Raw genomic sequence first — 13581 nt, 5'->3', positions numbered from 1 at the left:
GTACATTATATGACGCTCACTCTCAAAGACCACCCAGACATGACTCCTCTCCTAAGCATGCACCTGCTTCTTCTAGCACAAGAAAGAGACTCTACTGTTCACATCTGTTGTGCTCTATTACCCAACACTTCCTCTAGAGGAAATTACCAGAGTAAAATCTTCAAATCTACTGATCTGGATAACCCTGTGCTGCGTGTGGTAACCTAGCTGCTGTATCTCACATAAACAAGCAGGCCGCCACTCCTGACTGACGCTTTAGGTTTGCACGTCCTCACTTTGCGCATGTGATTTCTCCATGCACACATAAGTATGCACTGACTGTTTAAAAGTTTGAAGACTTTTTCCTTTTCAGAAGCTTTTTTCACACAAATTAGCTTTTTTTTTGTTTTGTTTTCATAAACATATTGAAGACTAACCAGGTTTAATCTGAATAAAACAATGTCATACATGTAAATATTTGTGACTGTACTTACTTACATTGAATAAGCCAAAGCCCATCCATTTTTCCCCCTGTTATGATGTCACTATGATCAGCATGCAAATCTTCCCCCTGTTGAAACCACCTTTTGGCCAAAACTAAGTTGCTATGTGCTTTTAACAGCAGTTTGGGGAAGAAAACTGTCATTAGTCATTATTTCAGCAAAGCCTGTTCTTCATAAGTACGGAAGACACTTTGTTGATCATGAACCTGAGTTGCAAAATATACCCACAGTATTAGAAAATAGCTGATTTTTTTTTTTGTAACAACCTTTGCAAACCTCTTTTGGTTCCTTCATTAGAAAGTAACAGTGGTTACATTTCTGCTCACCTTCTGCAAAAATAACTAATTATAAAATGAAAATTGGGGGAAAAAATTGCTGCACAGCACTAGGAATGCAGAGATACTACAATTTCCCTTTTTATACCCATACCTCATCTTTAAGAATACGAATTTTAACATATTCCACTTTTTAATATAGAAACCATTTTAGATGCTTGCAAAAACTTTTTGCTTATTTACTATTGTGTAATTAGTGATAAGAAGCATATTTAACACCTGATGTAAAAGTAAAATGTTTATTTTGCAAAAATTTTTAAAAACACAACTGAGCAGTAAATAGATAGACCTGCAGTGCATATACCAGCTTCTCTGGTTCGACAAAATGCTGCTAAATGTTGTTTCACGTTACAGGTTCTCTAATCATTTTTCTCATACATGTGTCCCATACACTCACACCTGCATCTCTGCTTCTGCTGGAGATCAGTAAATATTACAGTCGTTCACACTATCAGTAGCAGCTGTTTTCACTGGATTTTTTATTTTTTTTTGCTTGATGGGAGCAGCAGGAGATAGTCAGTCAGCAGCATCACACAGCATCAACATCGCTCAGCCTGGCTATGCTTAAGGCTAAACCAAGACTAAAGGCTATCATTACCCCAAGAGACCTGCAAGTTTGGCTTTCCTGAGTACCCAATAATCTGTTGACAAGTGAAAGCGTGTTTTAATTTTATAAGCAATTTAATGTTTAAACTCAGAATGTACCGTTCGTCCTTGAGCTATGAAAAGAAAAACCAGTGTATATAAAAGAAAACACATTTCATTTCTCTAATAGAGGTGCTGTTATTCACAGTACAGCATTGATAATTAAGTTATGTTTGATGGTCACTCCCTACTACATGTATTATAAAAAAATACAGACCAGATCAATCTTAAAAGGACAGTAATGAAAACAGTCTAATTATAAGGGGTAAAGAGAGTGTTAAAAATGGTTATGTGAAAATTAATTTTGACTTTTTGGTGCAAAAAATCACATAGTCATTGTAAAGTTGAGCTCAGGGAAAAGTGTAAGACGTGGGGCCTTTTTTGTTGTGTTTTTTCGAGAGTTGTTATGGGAGAGATCACTTTTCTCTGCCATTAAGGCACTGATTGAGTGCTTTCCATTTACTGTGCAGAATGTTCCACAGCCTGTTGTAACCTTCCTTGGCTGTCTCTCTGTGTAAGTATTACAAAGTAGCAGCATTCCTTTCCTTTGAGAGATGTGCTTATGTCCTCCTCAGCCCAGCTACCTCTCTGCTAGACTGTTTGTTTTTGTTTGTTATAAGAGTCATAAAAGGGAAATCTTCTCACAAAATTAATGCGTCAGTACTTCATTTTGCCCAACAGATGTTTCCAATGAAGATTTGTTTCCAATGTAGAATTTGTCCTCTAATGCTGAAGAGCACAAAATGAGTCGATATTTGTAAAATACCACCAATAATTTCTGTTTCTGTTGCCTACATCGAGGTGCTTAAACATCTTTTAGATGTTTTGGAAGAAAGAAAATGGCAACCCAACTACTGACAAAACAGAAAAGCAAGGTGTCTCCAAACCTTTGACAGCCAGTGTCCATGCATGCCTGTCTTTTTCTTTCTCTGTCTCTGTCCCTCCCTTCATCTACACCTAGTGGAGTAAGCTGAGGTGCTTGTAAACTCCATTAATGGATGGTCAGATGAGGATGGAGCTGCTCCTGTCATTTTTCTCCCATCCCCTTCCTCCTCCTGACTCAGTGTCCTCCCCTGATGGATGGGTACACCATTCGGATATGACAGCTCCTCAGAAAGAAGCTGCTTCCTGTCCTTTTTTTTTCTTTAAATTTCACTCTGAAAGTTTTTATGCCTCTGTTGCAAAGCACCGAAACTCTTTGTGCTCCACAAGCCCGAAGCATAACCTTTAGTATTATAAGAAAGCTGCTCAAGGAAAAGTTCTGTACTGTGCAGTCATGGCATGTACCGTAGCCATTATTTACAAGTTACTTCAGGCACCAACTGCAGTCAAGATAGTCAATAGTACCAGTGTTCGCACTGCATATGTTATTGTTCAGCTGTGATTTGTTAAAGAAGGCAGTGGAAAAAGTTGGTTTGAGCTGGCAGGGATTATAAAGTGTTGCTGTAAGAGTGGGTGGGGGCAGGCGAGGCCCAGATGTGCTCTCTTCATTTTGCTTCATTTCTTATTCGCCTCCTCCTTGCTGCTTTGCCGTCACTGTGGCCATCTTTACCACCTCGTAGAAAAAAAGAAAGAACGTTTGATTTCATTTGAATTGACGTACATTCTGCAAAGATCATCTTACTCCTGAACTGCACTGTAGACAGTATAAAAATTAAAGGGAGAGTTTCCTTTTGTGTCCCCAGATTTACACAATACATCTGAGAAACAGTTTTGCTGCCATAAATGTATGGTGTAGACAGTACAACGCTGTTGTCAGAACAAAACCTTGTATCTCTATCTTTGTCGTTTTTAAGTTTTTGACATAATTTGAAAATACCTTTTGCTCTTTACATTGTATCAAAATGTCATGATGAATATACCAAAAGAAATGACCTTAAATGACTTGGGGAGAAAATTATGGTTCCATTGACTTACATTAAAGGTAAATAAGGTTTTTTCCTCCTCCTGTAAAGTTACTATTTTGGAGATACAAGCGATAAGCTCATAACGATTCATCACAATATTCAAATAAATAATGAACTGATTAAGAATTGCAACAATACAACAATAAGAAAAGATAATGGTTCTTCTTATTGTTATTGTTTTTATTGTTATATACATTTTTATAAAATTAGTTAATCATTTATACAGAATTTCTTCTTATCTGAGACAGATGATACCTTCTTCAGTTCTCGTGTACATAGCCTTTTCTCCGGTTTATTTTTACCTCCTCACTCATACTCATTTCTATTTTGCATTTTGCCTTTCCAGTTTCTAAAATAGTATTTCACTTTTTGCTCTCACTATTATATGTTTGCTAAGTTACCACTCTGCTCTGCCTGCTTGATGGTTTTTATGAGCTGATCTGTCCTTTCTTGCCTTGCATGACAGGTGAAGTTATATTTGTTTTGTTTGATTAAAAACGAATTAAATAAAAAATCAAAGTAATCGTGTAGACCATTACAGGCTGTACGCAGCAAGCGGCAGAAAATAGACTTGCTTTCTGCGCATGTCCAGTTCTGCACAGCTGGTATAAAAGGCTCTGCTTATTAATGTAAGAGAGTTCTGCAAATACCATTCATAGTCCATTTTTATTGTAAGTTTGAATTTCTTTACATGCTTATTTTAAATTTTTAAACAGTGCTGTAGACAGATTTTCACACCCCCAAATTTACAAAATACATCAGTTTTATTTAAACATACTCAATCATTCTGTATTGGGCACTCATTATGGTGTATAATATAAACAAATACACCAGCAATAACAAAGCAGTACAAAGGGTTTCTTGTAGTTTACATTGTAAAGCCTAAATCTGTATTTGTCTAAGCTCCCTCTTTGAGAGGATATTTGTGTATGTTCAGCTTCCTGCAGGAAACTGTGGCCTCAGTGCAAGATCTGCTGCCTGACTCTCAAAAAGGAAAATGACTGTTTCTCTGCTTGCAGCAGAGGCGCTAACCTCAGAGACTTCGTGAAACGTTTGTGTTTTGTTCATGCTATTTTTCTCTCTCCGGGTTGTATCAATGCCCTCCCCATGAGTTTGCTGCGCTTGCACAGGCTTTCGGTAATATGGAAATCCTGGATGTTCAACCAGGAGTTGCAGAACCTGGCTGATTCTGACACCTTGCAGGTGGAGAACGCGAGCGATGGCGAGGACGCAGCTCTGCAGAGAGATGGCTCTCAGCGGCACTCGCGCCGACGCTTTCACAAAGTCAACCCACAAGGGGAGCGGGAGCTGATTACGGACGGACAGGACCCGGCCAGCTTACCTACAGTAAGTTACAAACGCTTTATTACAGCTACTTTCTTCATGGACGGATTCTATAAGTACAGCTTCTACAGTTTAGTTATATACAGACCTTTTGATGAAAAATTGAGTGTAGATAAGGTTGCAGTTCTCATCTAAGAGTGAAAGCCGAATATCAGATGTGTTGGAGATGTTTTCATTGTGCTGGCTTGTGTAAGTGATATTTATGGAGAGTTGTGAGCACTTGAATTGCTTTACTTACATAAATAGTTTTTCTTTCTCTAATAATACTTGCCTTTATTGACAAAGTGCCATGTTTTAAAATAGTTCTGAATATACTGTTTTATTTGCTACATTTAATTTATAGAGCCACAAAACAGTGTTTTGAGATGTTCACTAGTTTACCTCACTCTCCCACTTTTTGATTACTGCTTATTTATAGACTAGGCAGCTCAGATAATGAATACTGTTTGACATTTCATTTAATTTTTTTTCTTCTCTTGTTACAGTATGAGTTGACAATCACACACACTTGTACACTTTCTAGAGTTATGAGTAGTAGGTTTCAGTTGCTGGGGAAAGTTTCCCACCTGCTGATAGCATCCATTTTGAGTGTTTCAGTTAGAGTTCTTAGTAATCGGTGTTGCCCATGCTTCATTGTAGAAGCTTGACAGTTATTTTGTTCCGCCTCCTTTCTCTGCTCACAGCTCAGTGCTAAAATTTTGTCTATATATAATCAGCTTGACTTTGACCCCTCTTACACATAATCACAAAATATTATACAGAATGTGATCGTAAGCAAACAGCATACAGTATTGTGCAAAAGTCAGAGATTTCCAGTCAAAATCACCTTCACAAACAAGTTTTTCATTTTTCAGGAAATATTGTTAAGGAGATAAGATATCCACTTGCATAAAGAAAAGTCAAAGCAGAAGAAGCAAAAAAACAGGAGTTTTCAAAATTATAGCACAACAAATCATTAAAAGATGGTAGACCACCAAATCTCTGACTGAGAGATAGTGTTCAAAGCTTATAAAGCACTATGGGTCTGAAAGGATGTGTAGTTGTGATGAAGCCTTTACTAAGAAAAGGTAATTGGCAATAAAGAAGAAAATCAAACAGAGAAGCTGCTGGTGTTCTCAGAGCAACAGACTGACCACCCCCAGGCATTAACATCACTGACTGTTTTATTTGGATCATAAGAAGCAGAGAATGCAACCAACTTGTAAGACTAAACTTTGTAGGTGTCTATACAGATTTCTTTGAAAAACAGAAAGCAGGTTTCCTGAAAAGAACGCAAGCTGTAATAAAAGCAAAGGGTGGACACACTCAGTACTGAAGATATTGATTATAATCACATCACATCCACACTCTGATGTTTGCATGCTATTGTATTTAAGCTGACAAATTTGTGTGTCTTTCTTTCTTACTTTCTCTTTCTCCATTCTACAACAGCCCTTTGCTGCTCTCCTCATCACATCCACTATTATGCAGACAACCAGATTAAAGCAAACTCTCTTTGTCTGCATTGGTCAATTAGTCTGCTTTTGTTCTTGATCTATTCTACCTTTGATTTACCTGGCTCAGTTGTGTTCAGAGCTAGACTAGAGCATAAATATGTTTTGACGGAGTTGGAATACCCCTCGCCTGTATGTTTGGGTGTTTTCTTTCTTAGAGCATGTGTTATGAGAACATACAGTTTTCATATCAGTTAGTGAACTGAAATGTTTCAGCGCATACTTGGCACCCTAAATATGATGGATATTGAAACATAGTCACATGTGAAAACGCTGTTTATAGTATGACCTTTATCCTTTCACTGACCATGTTTCTGATCAGGGCTTGCCCTTTGTGACCTAAAGGGAATTTACACAACGCTGGGTTAACTTTGGGGGAATTCCGCTTAGCAACACGTGTAGAAACTAAGTGTGATATAATCACTTAATACAACTGTCATTGGAAGAGATGAATTTCAGCTGATGAGATGACTTGAAATCAGAGCGATTATACTTGCAAAGCATTTGACAGAAGGTTTTACTTCATGAAGATGAAAATGATACTTTTTAAATATTGCCTACGCTCAGTAAACATCACACTTGTTTAACGCCATTTTATTTTGGGTTTCCACGTAGTTCAGCATAGGTACATGGTTAGGAAAGGACTATGAGTGTGTATCCTTTAAAAAAAAAATCACAGTTCTACTGTAGTACAGAGACATTGATCAAGGCCTACTGACGTGGTTTCAGCTTTTTTTTTGAGGTCATGCACAGATAAAGAGGTACAGTCCCTCAGCAAATTCCAGTAGACATACACGGAAGTCTCTTTTACGCTGTATGTTGTATATCAGTGGTGTTTATTGCTGGCTGTGCTAATTTCAAGACTGCATGTTACAATAAGATTTTTTCCATATTGTACTTTTCATGGATGTTGAGTTGGTTCAGCAGAAGTTCTTAGCAGCAATTTGTATCCTCTGGACTGGTTGACTTCACTTTTGTTGTACGGTGGTTTGATGGAATAGATGATGAATTTTACTTGAGAGGCTGCAGAAGACCGTTGTTTTCTGCATGAAAGCACGACAGAAATGGCCCAAGCCGGAATACGGTTTGTGGTGTTGTGTTTCCTGTCAGTCTGCAAGACGTCTGGGCTGTCGCTCTTTCACCCCATTTCCGGCTCTAAATGCGCGATTGCTGTTTGGTAGATATATTTCAGAGTCGGTGTCAAGTTAAGAAGGAGCATATTAGCAGTCTTCAGCTGTCTCTAGACATGTTCCACTGGGTCCTTTAAGACGACTAATCTGTTCACACTGTGGTGGTATTTAGCACTTTTGGGCAGGGTAATTAAGACTTTGTGAGTCTAGAGCTTGTGTTGGAAGAGGGAATGAAAGTAGAGTGTGAAGTACCTTTTCTCATCCAAACAGGGTTTATCATACAGGTAGAGAATGCTCCAGGGGTTTATTGGCAATGAGCCGCACTAAATTGTGTCTGCTCAACTTGAGTTGATATATTTGGCATGTGACTCACCTTTGCTTCATCTGCACATAAATTGCATCTCACTCATCTCGAAAATGTCATGAAATCATTCTGACTCATCATAAGCTTCATTATGTTTCCATGAGATCATTAAGTGACCCTTACAAGGTTATTCCCTATGGTCACCTGATTGTTCTCTGGACTTTCTGAAAGCATTGCCAAAGATCAGTAAAAATTGTTAAGTCATCCTTTTTTCAATAAAGTCTTCCTTCTACAAATGAAAGCAAACTTTTAAAATACCAGCACAAGACAATTGAATATCATTGTTGTCGGAAGAAAACCTTGTATCTCCATTTTTGCCGTTTTTCAGTTTTTGGCCAATTTGAAAATACCTGTTGTCCTTCATGTTGTGTGAAGGAAGGGGGGGGGTCTGGTTCCATTGACTTACATTAAAAGTAGAGTAGGTTTTTTCCTTCTCCTGTAAAGTTACCATTTTGGAGATATCAGGTTTTCTCTCGACAACAGTGATACATTTCAGTTACATCATTTCTGTAGCATGAGGGGGGGAGTCTCCTTTTCTTGCAAAACTGGTGATTTACATGTGAGAAACCCCCTTTTCCTGATGTATCTGGTCATACACAATTCACAATGCAGTTATCTATGTGAGATTTTGCAATGGTTGTTTAGTTTTGCACTGGAGCTGCAAGGCTGAGAAACAATACAAAAATGGATAAAATTACAGCGCTCACAAAAATATAAAACAACCCGCAAGAATATAACATCATGATACTTCAGTGCATTTTTATGGTGCACACTATGCATCATAATAAGTTCGATAAATTGGAGCAGACAGAAACAAGTAGTAGCTCATTTAAAAAAAACCAAAAAACGAATACAGTGATTTATATTCAATATTTCACATACTGCACTAAATCCAATTACATTGGGCTAATGAAAGGAATGGTTCAGTGAAATAAATCAACCCTGCAGAATCGCACTCCCCTTCGTGTGCATGCATGTCACGCAGGTGTATGGACACTAGATTACATTCACAGTTTCTGTTTTTAAACATTTGTCTTTAGTTAGAAAAATCAAGAAGTATGTAATTTTTTAAAAGAAACCAAAATCACAAACACAACCCATGCACAAGAATAAGAAATCAGAATTTGGCACAGCACCTGTTGAAGTTTTGTTCATTTTTGTAATTCATACTTCATACTGTTAACCTCTAGTGTTGTCTAGCTATGTTAGCCTTGTTGTTCTAGCACTAAATTGAAGAAGCAACATTTGGACGTCAGTTATGTCTTGGCTGCTTGACTACTACATGGAGAAGTGGAAAATTGTGTTTTCACCATTCCTGTTACCTCTCTTTGTAAGGAATCATTCAGTTGGTCAGTGTTTTCTTTAAGTACTCATGATATCTAAAATAATGTGGTGTAATTTATCATGATGACAATATTGTCAAATTACACACCCCTAGTTGCAGGCATATTTAAACCAGAGTTATTTCTTCCTTTTTTATAGATAATTGTCTGTCAATCATTGTGACAAACGTCATAAGAGCTTCATGAGAGAGCAACATTTCAAAGTATTATTTGTAATGACTTAGGCACACCGTTTGTCAGATGCTGATTGGTATATGCTTCCATTACTTATTTAGCTACATTAGCCTCATAACTCCATTGCAAATCCAAAGACCCCAGCTATGGTTTGGCTGATTGAATAAGGAGAAAACTGTGTACTTTTTTTTGCAGGACTATTCCTTTAAATTCGAAGCTCTGTTCACTCTGTTGTTCTCATTCCCTCTGTGCTGTGTCTCCTGCTGCTGCTGGCGATGCTGCTTGTGCCTCTGGAAGGCTAATTTTAGGGGATTACATCATGGTAGCCAAGATGACAACCTTGCTGCTCCCTCCCTCCTCTGCCTCAAGGGATAGCTCACATTTTCATCCCACTTAGAGCTATGGATCTCGCCCATACTTGCAAGCAGCCTGCTTTTTACACACTTACACGCAGCTTCATATGGGAGGACTAACTGACCATATGATGGTCAGGTATTGCTCCTTCTCCGGGGGGCTGACATGCCACCCCAAGCTTCGAAACAGAGGGCAGCCTTTCTGCCCCCTGGCTAAGAGGAAGTGGGCGTGTGGAGCTCAGGAAAAATAGCAGGAATTCCTGCAGCACAGTAGTGCAGGCCAAGAGGCTAAAGCTAACCACTGTATGCAATGCAACCACAACAGTGATGTTTCTGCTGTTTAGGACTTTTATTGTACCAAGGAAAGTGTAGTAGGTTGCATTACCAGTTGTCCACTGACATGCATCAAGTAAACATAATTTATAACACTGAAGAGTTGTCTCCACATTCCTGTTTGACTGCCTACTGAAGAAAGCTTGTGAATGCCCACAAAAAGGATGACAGTGCTATACAAATGTGCAGCAGCAATAGCATTGTTGAATTACATTAACTAAGAAGGACATCATAGACCAAAATTAGAGATGCCACTGATCGTAGTATCCGTCTAAATACACTGCTCAAAAAAATAAAGGGAACACTTAAACAACACAATATAACTCCAAGTAAATCAAACTTCTATGAAATCAAACTGTCCACTTAGGAAGCAACACTGATTGACAATCAATTTCACATGCTGTTGTGCAAATGGAATAGACAACAGGTGGATATTATTGGCAATTAGCAAGACACACTCAATAAATGAGTGGTTCTGCAGGTGGGGACCACAGACCACTTCTCAGTACCTATGCTTTCTAGCTGATGTTTTGGTCACTTTTGAATGTTGGTGGTGCTTTCACACTCGTGGTAGCATGAGACGGACTCTACAACCCACACAAGTGGCTCAGGTAGTGCAGCTCATCCAGGAAGGCACTTCAGTGCGAGCTGTGGCAAGAAGGTTTGCTGTGTCTATCAGCATAGTGTCCAGAGGCTGGAGGTGCTACCAGTAGACAGGCCAGTACACAAGGAGACGTGGAGGAGGCCGTAGGAGCACAGCAACCCAGCAGCAGGACCGCTACCTTTGCCTTTGTGCAAGGAGGAACAGGAGGAGCACTGCCAGAGCCCTGCAAAATGACCTCCAGCAGGCCACAAATGTGCATGTGTCTGCACAAACGGTTAGAAACGGACTCCATGAGGATGGTATGAGGGCCCGACGTCCACAGATGGGGGTTGTGCTCACAGCCCAACACCGTGCATTTGCCAGAGAACACCAGGATTGGCAAATTCGCCACTGGCGCCCTGTGCTCTTCACAGATGAAAGCAGGTTCACACTGAGAACATGTAACAGACGTGACAGAGTCTGGAGACGCCGTGGAGAGCGATCTGCTGCCTGCAACATCCTTCAGCATGACTGATTTGGCAGTGGGTCAGTAATGGTGTGGGGTGGCATTTCTTTGGAGGGCCGCACAGCCCTCCATGTGCTCGCCAGAGGTAGCCTGACTGCCATTAGGTACCGAGTTGAGATCCTCAGACCCCTTGTGAGACCATATGCTGGTGAGGTTGGCCCTGGGTTTCTCCTAATGCAGGACAATGCTAGAACTTATGTGGCTGGAGTGTGTCAGCAGTTCCTGCAAGATGAAGGCATTGAAGCTATGGACTGGCCCGCCCGTTCCCCAGACCTGAATCCGATTGAGCACATCTGGGACATCATGTCTCGCTCCATCCACCAACGCCATGTTGCACCACAGACTGTCCAGGAGTTGGCGGATGCTTTAGTCCAGGTCTGGGAGGAGATCCCTCAGGAGACCATCCGCCACCTCATCAGGAGTATGCCCAGGCATTGTAGAGAGGTCATACAGGCACGTGGAGGCCACACACAACACTGAGCCTCATTTTGACTTGTTTTAAGGACATTACATCAAAGTTGGATCAGCCTGTAGTGTGTTTTTCCACTTTAATTTTGTGTGTGACTCCAAATCCAGGCCTTCATTGGTTAATAAATTTGATTTACATTGATGATTTTTGTGTGATTTTGTTGTCAGCACATTCAACTTTGTACAGGACAAAGTATTCAATGAGAATATTTCATTCATTCTGATCTTGGATGGTATTTGAGTGTTCCCTTTATTTTTTTGAGCAGTGTATATTGGTACATAGATATAGACTGGTATCAGTATAAGGCTGGAATCAGCATAAAATGCTGGCTTGGATATTTGATTAAAAACTGTAATCCATGTCAGTTTTTAATCTATACTGAACCAGCACATACTCACTTTGTGAGTAATGGTGCATTTCTTCCTGTGAGGCTGTAGAGTGTTTGAGGAGTTAGAGCATGATGTTTTACTTCAAAGCTGCTGAAGTGAAGTACTTGAGTTAAAATGACTGATTTCAAGGCATAGTAGTTCAATAACAAAAAATATCAGATTGCTATCGGTCGATAATCATGGTTTCAAAATCACTGGCAGCAGTAATGGAATAGAAAAGGTGTCTGTGATGATTGAGGTGAGAGGACTGGAGAGAAGTGCAAGTTCTTGAAAATAATCCAACAGACAAACAGGGCTAAACAATACAAGAACGCTGAAACCGAATTAAATCAAACACAGGAACTCGCAAGAACACAATACACAAAACCGAAACAAGTAAACAAAGACATATATGTGCAGTTGACACAGATAGGAAACACCTGGTATAAGTGATTACAAGGCAGGGTTACAAACAAAACACAGGTGACATGGATGATGAGGAAATGGAGCTAGTGAAAGTAGAAGGGTTGAACCAAGCTGGAGATATTTTACAATATTTTGCTTTCAAGACGATGATGGGGTGACGTCATTAATGTGCAAGAAACAACCTGGGAACAGGGACATTATTTCAAATTGAAATTAAAGGATGTTAGTTGTTAAGTTTAGTCATGCGCCTTAAAGACCAGCATCCTCATACAGAACAGCTCAGTTTAGTCTGGTGATAATTAACAACTTGATCATGAAAGTACTACTGAAAATTTTGTTGTAAGTTATTAGCATTGCTTTTTCTTTGTTTATAGTATGTTAGCCATGATATATCTTTTTAGCCATTTTTTGTTTTCTGCTACTGTGAGCCAAGTAGGTGTGCCGTATTACTGAAACAGTATTGTTTACTCGAATATCGTGAACAATTATTAAAATAATGCAAATAATGAAGGTTGCTGGTTATTTTTGTTAAGATCTTGAAGGCCACATGCTTCGTGTCTGTTTTTCTTGTGGTGTTGAATGAGGTGTCAAGAATTGTGCATGTTGGTTTAATCTTTAGAACTTGCAGTTATCAACAAAACAGCTCAGTGTAACAGACTTCAAGTTGGAAACTTACAATCGATACAACTTTAGTATTCACAAGTCATTGAGGGGTTATTTTATTATGCTTTGTATTTGATTAAAACGAATTGTCACAGTCTTGTTTTGTGGTAAGAAAAACCAAAACCAATCAAATAATGTAGCAAAATAAGTGTGGTAACTTGGGAGTTGGAAAGCTTATTCCAGGCAGTGATTTCGGCGTGTGTAAAAGCCTACATTTATCAGGAGAAAGCCCATGCTCATGGGGGAGCTGTAAAATGTTTCACAAATTGACTAATTTGCTTATTGGAATTTTTTTCAGTTTCTGGGGGAAGCTGTCCCCACCATGTTCTTAATTAGCATTACGAGATTGATCACTCAGGAGCACGGGAGCCACTGCCCTGAGTATGTGTGGCTCTCACCGGCTGAGTGTGTTATTGTTCTGTGCCCAGTGGGTTGTAGCATGGTGGCTGGACTTACAGACCCCCCCTCCCCCCCACCAACACGTCACTGTCACTTTCCTCCATGCTGAGGGAAAATGAGACCTCTGGGACAACCCCTGGGACAATCTCCCTCCCCCACTTGCTCTTTCTCCACTATCCCCATTTTTCCTTGGACTCCCTGTGCCACCTCTTTTGTGCTCTCATTAGTTACCATCGTCATCCCA

General features: G+C 39.6%; 1 protein-coding gene across 1 annotated transcript in view; it reads left to right on the top strand.

Annotated features, from left to right (window-relative positions):
- LOC108431857 (rap guanine nucleotide exchange factor 6-like) overlaps positions 1–13581 on the top strand; it is a 123040-nt gene that overhangs the window by 35652 nt on the left and 73807 nt on the right. The window contains 1 exon segment of the mRNA XM_017705283.2: positions 4573–4716. Within this exon segment, the coding sequence (XP_017560772.2) occupies positions 4573–4716 (144 nt within the window).

The sequence above is a fragment of the Pygocentrus nattereri genome, chromosome 16 (assembly GCF_015220715.1).
Source record: "Pygocentrus nattereri isolate fPygNat1 chromosome 16, fPygNat1.pri, whole genome shotgun sequence".
Classification (NCBI taxonomy): domain Eukaryota; kingdom Metazoa; phylum Chordata; class Actinopteri; order Characiformes; family Serrasalmidae; genus Pygocentrus; species Pygocentrus nattereri.
This window is presented reverse-complemented; position numbering and strand designations above follow the sequence as displayed.